The sequence below is a fragment of the Oxyura jamaicensis genome, chromosome 4, assembly GCF_011077185.1.
Source record: "Oxyura jamaicensis isolate SHBP4307 breed ruddy duck chromosome 4, BPBGC_Ojam_1.0, whole genome shotgun sequence".
Lineage (NCBI taxonomy): Eukaryota > Metazoa > Chordata > Aves > Anseriformes > Anatidae > Oxyura > Oxyura jamaicensis.
Window position 1 is genome coordinate 71,780,855 of NC_048896.1, and position 14,049 is coordinate 71,794,903.

Here is a 14,049-nt window from a genome sequence, read left to right on the forward strand (position 1 = left end):
AAATAAGTATCTGAACAATTTTCCTTCAGCCATCACTACTCAACACAGAACAACAGATTTATGTAAAGATCCCTTACAGTACATGTTCTCAAGCTAAGTGGAAACACTTGAGAATCTAGCACTCCTAGCAACAAGGAAGCCGTCCAATTCATTTAGCCATTCCAACCCTAATGGAGGTTGTGCTAGCCTTTGGTCACTTTCTATCTCCTGCCTTTCTTTATCCATGGCTTTTTTTAATTTTTTTTTTTTTTTTTTTCCCAAAAATGTCACATTTGCAAGCAATTCCGATTGGCTGCAAGCCGAGACTGCAGTACTGTGCACCTGGGAAGTATACGCTGGCTGCAAGCACACTGCGGAGAGCACTTCACACCTTACCTTTGCAACAATACGTCTCTACAAGTACACACAGCCAGCGCCCAGAAGGGTGCTAAAATGCTGAAAGCTGAACTCTTCCCCTACAACTTTGCGTGTCAGATGCAGAAGATATTACTTTAATGATGGTGGGAAAGACAGAACAAAATAGTTTTTTATTTTATTTTATTTTATTTTATTTTATTTTATTTTTAACCTGCAGTTGTGATTACTGGCTTGCAAAGTTACTAGGAAAAGGTCTTGGCATTTCCTAGCAGTTTATAGGGATGTGAGCCAAATATAAAATTGAATTTATAGCAGTTTACAGCTGACTAAGGAGCAAGAGCTCACTAGGCTTTAGAAGAATACCTAACTCTGAGTCCAGCAAAGTTTAGCCATTTTATTTTCCACTTAACAATGACAGAATCCATTACCATTGCCATTAGTTCAAATCAGCAAGAAATTAAAGTTAAATGGAATTAGCCTTTCTGGGAAAACATTTATTTGGAAGAAAAACAAGAAAGCTAGCAAATCCAATAGAAAAATTTGTATGCAGATGGAATGGTAGTTTGCTTCATTTTAAATACTTCGTGCAAGTTCACTTTATGTCTATATAGCCATGAAAGCCTTCAAAGGCGTAGCTTCATGGGCGAGTCAGGCCATTCCCACTGAAAGCCGTCCCACAGGGGACAGCACAGAGATCAGTTTGTTGATTTCTTTATCTAAGCAAACCCAAACATTCTCTGTTTTAATTTCTCCCATGAGGCTGCTTTGTCATGGCCGCTCTACCTAAGTTTCCAGAACAATCCGGTTAGATTTGCGTTCAGGACTTCCCAGCGATACTCAGCTCTACAGGGTTTTTACTGACAGAGTTCTAGCCCAGGCCAAATACAGGATAAACCAAAGAAAAAATACTCCAGGTCATATACTTACATTTTTCAGCTTCCTACTATAGTCAATGTTCCTGGTTGCACACGCACACACACAAAAAAGAAAGAGGAAAACAAAATCAGAAAGCAGACACACTTTTCAAGAGCGTGTATGCAGCAGATCACGTTTTCCCTAACAAAAGTCTGCAGAATGCTTCTGCTGGCTGGAAACACATGAAAGCTAAGAAGATGTAGTTCACACATTCATTTATTCATAACGTGGGAGTATTTTGTCACCATTACTTCAATCATTAAATTATAATTCTGGAAGTACAAAAGAAAATGAGTTTGTAATGGTCCCACAGTAAAGTAGGACAGAGCCAAGAATATTTCCTTTAAACAGAGGTGCTGATTTGTTCAAAAAAGAAGACCAAAGACCTCGCTGCTAAAATCCACTCTGCAGTAATCCAATAGTCAGGTTCTGCTCCATGATAAATCATGCAGCCCATATAGATTCTGAAAGCAACTGAACATGCATATGACTCCAAGGAAATCAACACCATTTCATTAATGAAATATAGCAGGTGTTTCTGTGGAAACAAGCACCACAAAGAACAAAGCAGATAGGTGAAACAATAAAGATCCTTCCAGTTACAACAGAACCTGCTGAGGAAAGCATGTTCTACTGTCTGAATGTATACTCGAGCACTCAGACTCAACATAGGCATCCTTCTCCATTTATTTTTTCACTAACATTTATCAAGAAGGATGTTAGTTTGCTAGAAACAACAAAGCTGAATGTTTGCACAGACAACATTTCAAAATTCATCAGAGAAACCATTAAAAAAAAGAATGAAGGAAATATGTATCACATTTAGGTGCTAAAAATAAATGAGTATTTCAGATTTAGTACAGATTGTCTCGTGAATATTGTATAATGGAATTGCTTTCTACTATAACATTAGGTCAACATTACAGGTTAGCTGACAAAAAAAAAATAAATGCACTTAAATCTGTGAGAATAACAAAAACTTAAATATAGGCCAACACAAAAAATGAAGAACTTTTGATATCTTTTTTAAGCCAAAATTATATATGTGCTAAAAAAGTAGTATTTTTTTCTTAATAAAATAGCAGTGGAAAAAGGTCTTGTTTAACAAGTCAAGAAGAAATTCCTTACAGCATTAGCTCATAACCTTTATAAGCTGGATGATCCAAAAAAAATACATCTAATATCTACTTCAATTAGCACCTATATGAAAAAAGGTTTAAAACTGTCATTATGTTAATCATGTGCAATAATGTCGTATTTGTCCTTTACCACAGAACAAATACCTTTTTTACTGTGTTTAAAAAAAAAAGTCTTCAAAGAGGGAAAAATCACCTTCATACTTAGAGATCTAGCTAGCAGAAGACAGTATTGAACATATTTCTCTACAAAAGTCATGGACTTGGCTTGTACACCTCTCTCGGTTACTCAGCATGAACTTGGACGGTACTAGAAAAACATTTGGCTCATTTCCACAGCTGCTTTCTCTGAAGAGCTGATGGGAGAAAAAAATCCACGCCAGTGAGACTTCACATCTATCGAGCACCGTACTCAGCCGAGGGCCAAGGCAGCTTTGCAGTTTATTACTCCTGGTGGAAGTTGCTTACATGCTGGACAGCTCTCCTTGGAGCTGCACACGAGCCCCAGCCTCCAACCTGCTTTCTCCAAGCTGCTCTGCTCTCCTCACCTCTAAAAGATCAAGCTTCTTATAACGACCATTTCTCTCTGGTTCTCTGTGGAGATCAGGGGTTGTTTTGCAGCTCTCTCCAGCCACTCGTTGCCATGATTTTACAGGACGTGACGAAGAACCTCCTTCATGGATTACCAGAGTTAGAACTAGGCTGGAAAAACCTCACTGCAGGCTCATTACATGGTCCCCTCTGGTGCTGTACTCTACTGGTATGTACATGCAAGAAGTGCCTCAGACTCGGAGCCAGAAACTTGAAAAGGAGCAAAAAGCGGGAGACTATTCCTCAAAGCAAGGAAAGTGGCCAATTTGATTTTTCAGAACCTTTGAATTTTCCCAGACAGTGCTGAACACCAGGAAAACTTGCCCAGATTTCAATGCCAGAAGGGAGAAAAAAAAAAAAACACCACCACCACCACCAAGAAAAAACTAGAATGCCGCTGACATTTAGTAAATTGTTTCCATATACTTTACTAAACTGGATATGTCTGACAAGGATTTCATTAGTGATTTTGTTTTGGCCAAATCTTTCTGGCCAAATGAAGCAAGGCCATTCAATCAACTCAGCAGTATTTGCCTGTCTGCAGAGCAATAACTTTTTAGTATAACATGACAGACCCAAAGAATTCATGAAAATTTCATGACCAAAACAATTAAAAATCTTGTTAATTTTATGAAACAGTGTGGGTGCTCTTGCTTTTGGGGGGGTGAGGAACTTGACTGGCACTTGTATAAATGAGTAAAAAATAGAGTTTGACTGTTTCTCTTTCTACACGATGGCAACTTCCCTGAAAGGATCATTTTCTGTTTAAGACCTCAATCTGTGACTGCATAGCCTTCAATGGAAGCCTGCTCTCTGCAACCTTAGGCTAGTCAGTAATTCTGTCTCTGCCAATTTCATACCCGTACTTTACATCACTTTGTAGTGTAACATGCTGAAAATACAAGCACTAGAGTCTGAGCACCTCGCTATAAGGGATGTGTACAAACCATGGCAAAAAGCTGTTAATTTGGGGGCTGGAAATTTTAAAAAATCATTTCAGACCAAAAAAAAAAAAAAAAGGAGTGATTAGTTATTAATTAGTTATTAGCAAGAAGAATCTCTTGATACGTGTGTGGTAATCTGTGTGGCAGTAGGTGTGTGGCTTTGGTAAAAAAAATCTAAACTGTGGCATTTCCAGTTCATGCAGTTTGGATGGAAGTCCTCAGCCCAACCGTTGTGTCACAACCTATTGTTCTTGACAGAAGATAAACAGACCATGCTCATTGTCTGCACCTTGTGAAGTCTGAGACCTATAAATGCCTTATAATGCATGTTCAAAACAGTTTAATATGTGATAACAGAGCAGTGTTTTTTTTTTGTTTGTTTTTTCCCACAGCCTACATTGTTCATAAATTGGATAGAGTAAAAATGCTATCAATTTAAACTCACAAACTCTCATTGTTTGAACTAAATCAGTATTTTAAAAGACCTGTGGTTGATCACTCTGGGAAAAATAACGCTTAGAGAAAGACTGTTGAAAAGAACAATGTATTCCTCCCAGCACTGAAAGTTCAAAAATCTCCACTTCTTATTTTCTTTATACGAATGACAGTTCTATACCCTTTTTGCTCATCCTCAAATATTTACCATCTAGTCACATGCATCTGAGAGTATAACATGCTCATCACAAACTGCTGTTGTACTTACTTGACAGTCACTCTGTTCGATGTGTCCTGCAGGTCACCGGGATCAAACAGCTGAGATTCTTTAAGTCCCAGCTCTTTGCAGCCTCTTAAGAATAAGATGATATTGTCCTGAAACGAGGCACAAAAAAAAAAAAAACTTTTAACTCTTCTTCATTTGAAAAGGTAATCTTACTGAACCAACACCTTCCTAATTCCCTAATTCAGCAACAGCTCACTGAGTCTCATTGTTAGCTAGATGAAGAACCAAAGCCATTGCCAGTCACATAGTAAGTGTGTGCTTTGCTTGAAAAACAGATAAATATGAAATAAAACTATTAAAAAACAAAACAAAACAAAAAAAACTGCAACAAGTTTGTTGAATTTTCTCTTTCCAAACCCAGATGTTGGCAACTTCTTTAAATGAAAAGGCCCTGATAATTTCCCCACCTACTGCTGTAGGCTGCCAATGAAAGTTCAGCATGTTACAAGGCAGAAAAGAAATGGCTGGATTTCTGAAACAAGTGGGAAAGGCAGACATGGAACATCCTGCCACCATTTAAGCAAACAGCGTGTTCAGAAAACGTTGTGCATGTCAGTACAAACACAAGCCACTTATTCCTATTTCAGGCAACCATCGGCTTGCCCTGCTGACCTCAACCTGTCAGAAAAATCCCTTTGGTAAAGAGGTAGGTGCCCTCTCCACAAATAAGAAGCTTGAAGCTACACTTTAGCTAATCACTGTCCGTAAGCAGAAGCAACACCAACTTTACAATACCATTCATGGCGGATTTACACTTTTCAGCGTGACTTACTGTTGCATTAATCAATAACTGAAATTAAGCCCAAACTGATGCAAGCCTCTTTCAAACCAAAGAGGGCTGGTGGCACATGGGTTTGCATGGAGGGATTAAATCTGTATGTGTGCACAGATGTTTAATGTGTCTTTTATACTTACACATTTGCACACCACCACCCCTTTACGGAACCAGTGAAGCTTTCTTATGCAGATAAGTGCTGAAGATCAAGCAAACAAGTTGCCAGATATATACACTGCTAACTCAGCAGCTGCAATGATACGTGTGTGGACAAGATACAGCATACAGCTTGACATCCTCTAGGGCCTCTCATCTTCAGCCTCCAGCAGGAGGTGACCTGCCCTCTGAGCAGTTAAGAGGAGAAGCCCCACAGTGTGTGGTGGACACCTGAATGACTGATTCCCACCTGTATAAAACTTAGGAAGAAAAGGCCTGAAGAGACCGGGCAGCTCTCACCTCCCGGCTACCCCTGCGAGGCAGCGTGCAGCCAGATCCCAGAGCTGTCCCCATGTCTGCTGCCAGGCTCTTGTTGGTGTGCTCCTGACGCAGCCCCCTTTACGCTGGCAGGGCGCAGCCATCAGCATGCTAATCGCGAGCGCTCCCTGCGTGCCAGCAGTCTCACGCACAAAGCTTGCTGTCACCGGCCACCCCGCAAAAAAATACGGACCTGGAAATTTAGAGGAGTCCAAATCTCCCTTTCTTCCCTGGCTGAAACTTAACAGCCCTGGAGGGGAGCCAGAGGGAAAGGAACAGCAGTCGAGAGAGCAGAAAGCCCATAACCTGGAGAGACAGCATCATTCACGACATGAAAAGATGCTTGTAAAATTCTCCATCTGGCTTACTGTTTGCATGATAATTTTTCCACAGTACTTCCAACTGCAACATGAATAACTCTTGTGTTTAGCCTTTGAAGGCAGACAGTTCTGGTCATTTCCAAATGGTGGGTGGAGCGATGTGTAAATCTAATAAAAATGCAAAAGTATTTGAAAAAATAAGTTCTCAACAACATTTCCTAACAAAAATACAGAGGACATACAGGATGCAGTAACCTAATAGGGTTAGAAAACAATCAAGGGAGGGGAAACTGGGGATAACTCATTGCACCCATCTTTATGCCAGAAGTTCACATCCAAGTTATGATAAGCAGGAATGAAAATATCAGTCATTTGGCAGCAATTTCCTTTGGGCTCTCAGTTCTTCTGCTGGTGAACAATTGTCCACTTCTCAAAATAAAAATCACGGTGTCACAACCCTATGCATGCTTTTGTACATGCTTCCATTTTGTTGTTCCCCATAAAAATAACATTTGCCAGCAGTGACTAACACCATAGCCCTTGGGAAGCTGGTACCTTATACTGGCACAAACAACCATGCATGTCAACACAATGCAATCAGTGGACACGGAAAGAAGTTTTTGCTTCTGTTAAGAATCTCAGAGTTTTTATTTCTCAATGGTACTAAAAATGGCAATTTATTTAAAAGGATAAAACAATAACAATAAAAATTGTTTTCAAGTGGCAGATGAGGTAAACCTGTCTATCCTGCGAATCCCCAAGCCAAACGTTCCTCACAATACTACAAAACTAAGTTTTTCCTGGTTTGCTTCAGTACAGTTGAAACTTGTATTTGTCAATTCCATTAAGGCGCTGGAGAACAGCACTCTTAAAGCACAAAAAGGGAAGGGAGTCTTATCATTACCACCCAGCTCCTAGGAAAGTTTTTTCTCTGGATTACTACACCTTTCACTGGCCAAGTCCTGGTTTCTTCAGTTCTCAGAAAATTTTGTTTACATTTTTTGAGAGAAAATACAGTTCCGTATCTGTGAGCTCTACCTACTCATTTTTTGTAGTCGCCTATTATAAAGCAGTGCTTCTTTGCTGCTGTTGAAGTAACTAAAGAAGGAAAAAAAAAAGCTGCTGCACACAAGCAGTGATGTGTCTAAAATATCCCTCTTTACCTTCAATAAAGGACTGAAAACACACTGCTAGCGTGCATGTCCAGCTCCGTACAACTTGGCAAAGTTAAATGGGTCACCCAAGTGGGTCACAGTGCAGTGGCAAGGATCGCAGCCCAGTCAGCTGGGCTGCCTCAGTTAGCAGGGCGGTCTTTTACAGCGGGCTCAGAAGACAACAACGCTCCCTGCCCCATACACATATGGGCACAGGACCAGAATTCAGTCCCTCCTACAAGGCAGTAACACACGATTTTCTTACTGCCTTGCAGGGAGATGATAATGCCTTTCTCTGAGCGGTTACTGGCTGCAGTCAGAGAGCTGGAGCAGATGGAGGATCAGTCGCTTGCTCAGCACATCATTTCCTTCATGCCCAGGGGACCCACAACTGTCTCCTGCTGCCTTCTTGTGGTTTTGGTTCACACCACTAGTCAGTGACTCGTTTCAATCATCTTCTGGGCTTGTCCTTCATACACTCAGAGGAAGAGCGAGCTTAAAGATGACAGCCTGAATTTCTTTTGCAAGCTGTACAAGATTTTAGGACAGAAAAGCAGCTTTTATCTGTAAAATAACCTAAGCTATAAACAGGTTGCTTACAGAAGACAAATGCTCCAGTGTGGTGACAGATAAAGGACACACTGGCTAAAGCACAGGATACACTGACAAGTTGAAAACTAAACGCTTTGTGCTTGCCTAAGCAGAGCCCTGACAGTTGCTATTAGATCAGCACTGCAAAAGCAATGAAACTTACTCACAAATGTTGGAAATGCAAAAGTTACCAATGAAAATGTTTTGCTATCCTGAATTTCAGAACAGAAAAATTAACCAACACAAAAGACAACGAGCTTTCGTGGGCAAAGACAGACACAGGCCAGCAGGAAGGGCTGGGAAAGAGGTGGGATGGACAAACTGGAGTGCGGGGCACTGGCTCCCCGGGCCAGCAGGGAGCATGAAGCTCAGCCCCAGCCCTGGGAAGGAGGGAATAAAAGCCTGAGCATGCCCCCAGTTTGCTCCCGCTCTCGCGCTGCATTGGAACACCATCACCTGGCCATACTCGCTGGTGTGCAACTTGCATGGGTGTGCAACTCGCATGGGTGTGCAATGTGCAACCTCACCTCTACAAAACCCTTTCAGCATCCTGCATAGCCAACCCCAGATAATGTATACGGGAATGGAGGCAGAGGGACTGCACCTCCATAAAGGTGCAGGGAGGGAGATTACGGTACTCACTCAGAATATTTGGGGGTTGTTTTTTAAAAGATGGATAATGTACATAATGTATAGATTGAAAAAAATGTTCATTGTATAGCTTTGGGTTATTTTCCTTGCACAGGAAGTGGAGCACAAAATCCTAAATCCCATAAAAAACAACAGAAATTGGCAGTTGTGTAGGACAGACACCCTGGAAAGCCACCACAAATTCACACAGTAGCACTGCCAACACACACGATAGTTCAAGCTAGCGAGAATCAAATATTCACAGCAGGCAAATTCCCTCCATAGGATCTGCTGATCAGATGCAATGGAAAACAGCTTGAATTTGGCCCACTTCCACTGCTTTCATCTGTCAAAATAGCACACTAAGTATTCTCGCTGGATCCACGCTGCAGATCAGAAGTGCAGCTTATCTCTGTGGAATGATCGTTCGTCAGATGTACCACAACCCGGCCCGGATTAGATACACAGATGCAGGGAAAAGAAAAGAAACCCCAGCTATACGTCTGCCTGGGATACATGTCACAGCCCAAAGTTTGTGGTCTCCTGAGCTGCCGGGCAGGACAGCTGCAGACAACCAGGTGGCATGTTTCATCTCTGGAATGCTGAAATTTTCCAGAATAAATTGAATATTTCTAAAAGTATCTATTTCCAAACCGCTTTTCGGGGCAATTTCGAATTCAGGCTCTTAAAAGCCTTGTGTTTACTCTCAGCATTGCTTCCTAATTCCCTCATTTTTCCATTTTATGTAAATAATTAATGATGAGCGTTTATTTTTGTAGAAGCACTGGGTCCCGACTGGTTCACAGCCCGAATGAAACATTCGTGGCCATCAGGGAAGAACTTTTATGAGAAGGGCTGAGAACGTCTCTGTATATTTTACTGTATACAGAGTATGTTTTCCTGCATATGCAGTAAAACAACACTTTCACAAAGCACCGTTTTCTGTGAGATTTCAAGTCAGTGGGTTGCCAGCGATGCTCTCAAAGCCAGGCCCTTTAGAAACCTGCAGGTAAAGGCCTCACCACACCGGCACTGAAGAAAAACCCCACAGGAGCGTTACTGGGGGGGAGTTAAGGCCACATAAATCCCCACAGGATTCCTGCCTCACGTAGCCAGCGTTAAATGTAAGGTGAGGAAGAACAGAGGGTGACCCTGGAGCAAGGAGGGAAAGGAGAAGATCCCCACCACCGGTATAACCCAGGGCAGCAGGCCCCGGAGCGGCAGCCCTGATGGCCAGGCGAGCAGGTGCTGCAAAAACCCCACCACACTTCATCCCCAGCTGAGCCCTAAATTCCACCCCAAAGACAGCAAAAGGATGGTAAAAAGGCAAGAGGGAACAGAAGGAGCGGGCTGTCGTACGGCAGCTGACTCTTCTGCCTCCTCAGAGCAGCACTCCCCAGCACCCAGACAGACAGAAAACAGGAGAAGGGCAAAGGGGAAAATTATTACCGTGTGTGCGATCACGTGAGCCCCTGGGAGAAAAAAATAGGCCCAGAGAATAAATACAGTGATGATTAGATTAAAATGAGAAGAATAACACAGTGGCAGAAGGTGAAGTTGTACGCCTCTGAAGGCAGGGCTACAGGAATAGCAGGGAAGAGAGCCAAGTTTGCCTGGAGCGCCAGCTGCAACAGTACCTCTAAGAGCTCAGCAAAAAGACAACACAGACAGCCTTGGCAATGAAAAGCCAGCCTTTTTCTGCTTCTGTTTGGGCAGTCGACAAGGAAGGGATGCGTCTCCTCAAGCCCTGCTCCATTCTCTCCAAAATGGGAAAAAAAAAAAATAAAAAAAACCTTTAAAACTCCATGAAGAAAATGGGTCTGTTGGGAGCAGACTGCACCTACACTAAACATAGCAGAAACCCCAAAGGCGGCTCTACGCAATCTCAAGCAGTATGTAGGACTGCCAGGACACGTCCTGTACCAGACCCTGAAGATGTAGCTGGAAGTGCCAAATTCCTATCAAGGTGCTTAAACTTTGCTGCTTCCAACCAGACCGTTTATCTTTTCTGAGCTGCTCTTAGCAAGTTTGGCATCCAGCAACACCTTTTGCTGATAGTTCCAATCATTAGGAGCACATTCAAGGTACATTAATGAAGTATTTCAACCAAAAATAATAATTTAAACAAAACAAAACCATGCCATGAGAATTGCCTGGGGGAATCTAAAAACAAGCACAAAACAGATGAAAAGCATTACACAGACCAAATTGTGAGTACACTTGTCCTTCAGATATCGAAAAGCACATTGTTTAAAACTAAAAGCTTGCAATTCTTTGAGAAAATCACAAGTCCAGCAGCAGTACTCAGTCTTAAGAAATCCTTTGTTGTTTTCCTCGATCTGTCCTTCACCACGGGATGATTTGCTGTTTTAAAATCTTTGCCCTGTAATAAATTTCAGACACATCTGTAAGTTTCTTAGGTGACCCAGGGTATTACGATGGTTGTAACCAAAGTCCCCCCAAAGGAATGGCCGTATTGTGCGTAACGAAAGGCAAACACAAAAATATAAAATGGCATTGCACGTCCTGGGCAGGTAGTGAAAATTTCACGCTGGGTACAGCGAGCAACCTGGGTGTTGAATGGAATTGACGATATATCTTATTTCTGCGAATTTTTAACATGAGCTCAAAATCCCTGCAGCACCGTATGATATAAATGGAGGAAGAAAGAACATAAGCAAGAGCAGCTTTCAACTCAACAGGCAAAAGCAAACCACGGGGGGGTGGGAGGGGTGCACGCAGCAGGGGCACATAGCAGACCCTATGACTCACTAGCTAAGCAGGTCCTGAGATTTCTCCTTGCTGCATCAGGTCATTATCCCTGAAGGCACAAATAAAACATTATACAAATGGGGGCTCAGCAAACATCCTAGTCTTTGGGGGAGAGAGCAATCAGATGGTGCGTATTCCCTCCCATTTGTCAGACCCACGATACACCCAGAGATGGCTTTGTTTACAGTAATGGAAAGAGAACACAAGGGAAAAAAGCCAAAATCATTTTCAGGCTTTTCACTGGCTCTGATACTGATGAAATCATAGCCAGATGTCAGCATCCACCCAATCTTGGAGAAGAGGTGCCTATCTGATTCCATATCCTATGGTAACAGCCATACTATAGCCAAGGAAGAGGACAAGATTTCCTTTCAAGCTGCTCTCCACAGCTGTACAGTACCAGATCACAGTGCTTGGCATGTGAGGGTTTGCGCCCCATTTTCATTGCTTCTTCTGTTACCCACTTTTCGTATTTTTGATGAATAAAGCCCATCAAGAGCAGGGTTAAAAAAAAAAAAAAAAAAAAAAAAACACAAAACACGTGCAGTGCAGTGCAGCCAAAGACTCCTAGAAGCTGCTGGGAATTCAACTTGCAAATCCAGAGTCCGATGGGTATAACCACCAGGAGAGGGGAAAACACCTTAACAAGGAAACAAACCAACAAACAACTAAAAGCTGGTTCCTTCTGCTGTGATGGAAAGGACTGTTATTTACCATGCTCTGTCCTGTTGGTTGGGCTATGGAAAATGTGTTGGGGAAAGCTACAAAAAAAAGGGAAGAATGAAAGAAACATCAAGGCAGCAATGTTCTCAGTGCAACCAGTGGTCAGCATCTGTGGCGTGCACCCCTTCTCACCCATCCTCCTGGCAATATTGGTGCTACCTGAAGGAGGGGGAAAAAAAGCAATGAAGACAAATGTGACCTTTATTTGCACTCACATTTTTAGGTACTGTGTTAGGAGTGCTAGGAGCATGACAATCCTAAACACAGATTTCAAGGGACTGTGAAATGAGGTTTAGTGCCATACCACTTCCCTCCTGGGGAAAATGGATGTTCTCCATTCTCAGTGCATCCCTGTGGCAGCTGCTCCCACAACTACAATGAAATAAAAAAAAAGGCAAGAAATTCACAGCTAAGAAGAAAATGCTCTTTTCTAAGTTTGGTTTATTTGTGTGATTTACTACCAGGGCATGATGAAGTGTCAAGGAAAGCCCTCAGTATGACTACCTGCTTGGAAGATCAAGACAGCAATCCCAAACAAACTGCTTCAAGTAAACTAAAATTCACAGACTTTAAATCTAGAGTTATAAATCATAATTATTATATCACACTATGACAGCTTATCAATCTGCATTAAAAAAAAAAAAAGAAGGAATTCATAAATGAATGAAGCTGAATTACCTCCTGAGCTATATACTCAATAAGTACTCCCTAGGGATAATCCCAAGGAACATTGCAAATACCTTATGCTCCAACACAAATGTGTCTTTTACAGTTTACATACAGCAATCAGCTACAGGCAAACGCTGCTGAACACATCTTTACCTCTCCTGACTGCTGTCAAGGCAATCGTGTGTTAAGCCATAGCACAACAGATGTTTCTCAAAAGCTATTTATATATATGTTCCTGCTAAGATACTGTACTGTGCTCGTAATGAAGATTACTTACGTGAAGCAAGTCTATGTGCTAGATTTTTACCATGTTTTCCTTAAATATATTTGTAGATCTCTTACAAAATACTACCTTTCCTCACATAGCCTACCTCCCTTTCTCTGCCTCCAGATTCCAGGTTTCATAGGATCATTTTATCACATCTGGCATCTCAGGGCACTGTTACCTTGTGCCTGCTCTCTGTATTTTGACTTGGATGTTGAGAAAATAACCTTACTTTCCAGGAAAGAAAATTTTCTCTACCTGAAAAGGTGTGTCTGAGGGTCATTAGTTACTTGCCTAGCATAATCCATTATGAACCAGTATAAGAAACTTAAAGCATATCTGAAAAAATACTTCTCAACCTGCAATCACTGTACTATTCCTGGTTTTTCTCTCTTACTACAAGCAAAGCAGATAGCAAGGACACATAGAGTAACTGGAAATGAGCAACAGAGAGATTTAACACTGACATTTCTCTGATACACCGGAACCCGATCAGTCGTATAAGCAAAGCTATATTGGAGTTACAGCCGTAATTCCTACCTTCCCATTTATCGGCTGTCTTCCTACTCAGGCACAGAGGCAGCTCACTTTAAAACTGCAAAGGTACAAAAGAAACTGGTATCTAAAATTGAAATCAAATTGACATGAAACCTCCAAAGGTGAATGCATGACCACAACCTGGCAGCCTCATAATGCCTCTTCTAATAGCAGCAACTGTTAAGATGCCTTTACTTTCTCGACCCTTTCTTTTACAAGGTATGCTCTCTTTTGCCTGGCATATTAAGCAAAGCTATCTGTTGTTTAAAGCCAATGAGCAGGAAGAGTTGGCCAGCACTGATTTCTCTCAGCAGACAGCAATCAGCCACACAAGGATCAGGATACTGCATAGCCAAAGCAGTTGGGGGGCCTCTGTGTCCCAGTATCCAGTACAGCTGCTGTAGGTGGGCCTCTAAAGATGCAAGAAGGCTGCCTGGGGGGGGCTGAGGGCCTGGCAGTAGCTGTTAAAATCAGA

General features: G+C 41.9%; 1 protein-coding gene across 5 annotated transcripts in view; it reads right to left on the minus strand.

Annotated features, from left to right (window-relative positions):
- LIMCH1 (LIM and calponin homology domains 1) overlaps window positions 1-14,049 on the minus strand; it is a 173,805-nt gene that overhangs the window by 68,327 nt on the left and 91,429 nt on the right. For all 5 annotated transcript variants that reach the window (XM_035326214.1, XM_035326209.1, XM_035326208.1 and 2 more), the window contains 2 exons: window positions 4,647-4,753; window positions 1,285-1,315 (listed from right to left, as the gene is read on the minus strand). In XM_035326214.1, coding sequence (XP_035182105.1) covers window positions 1,285-1,315; window positions 4,647-4,753 — 138 coding nt within the window. The remainder of the gene's footprint in view (window positions 1-1,284; window positions 1,316-4,646; window positions 4,754-14,049) is intronic.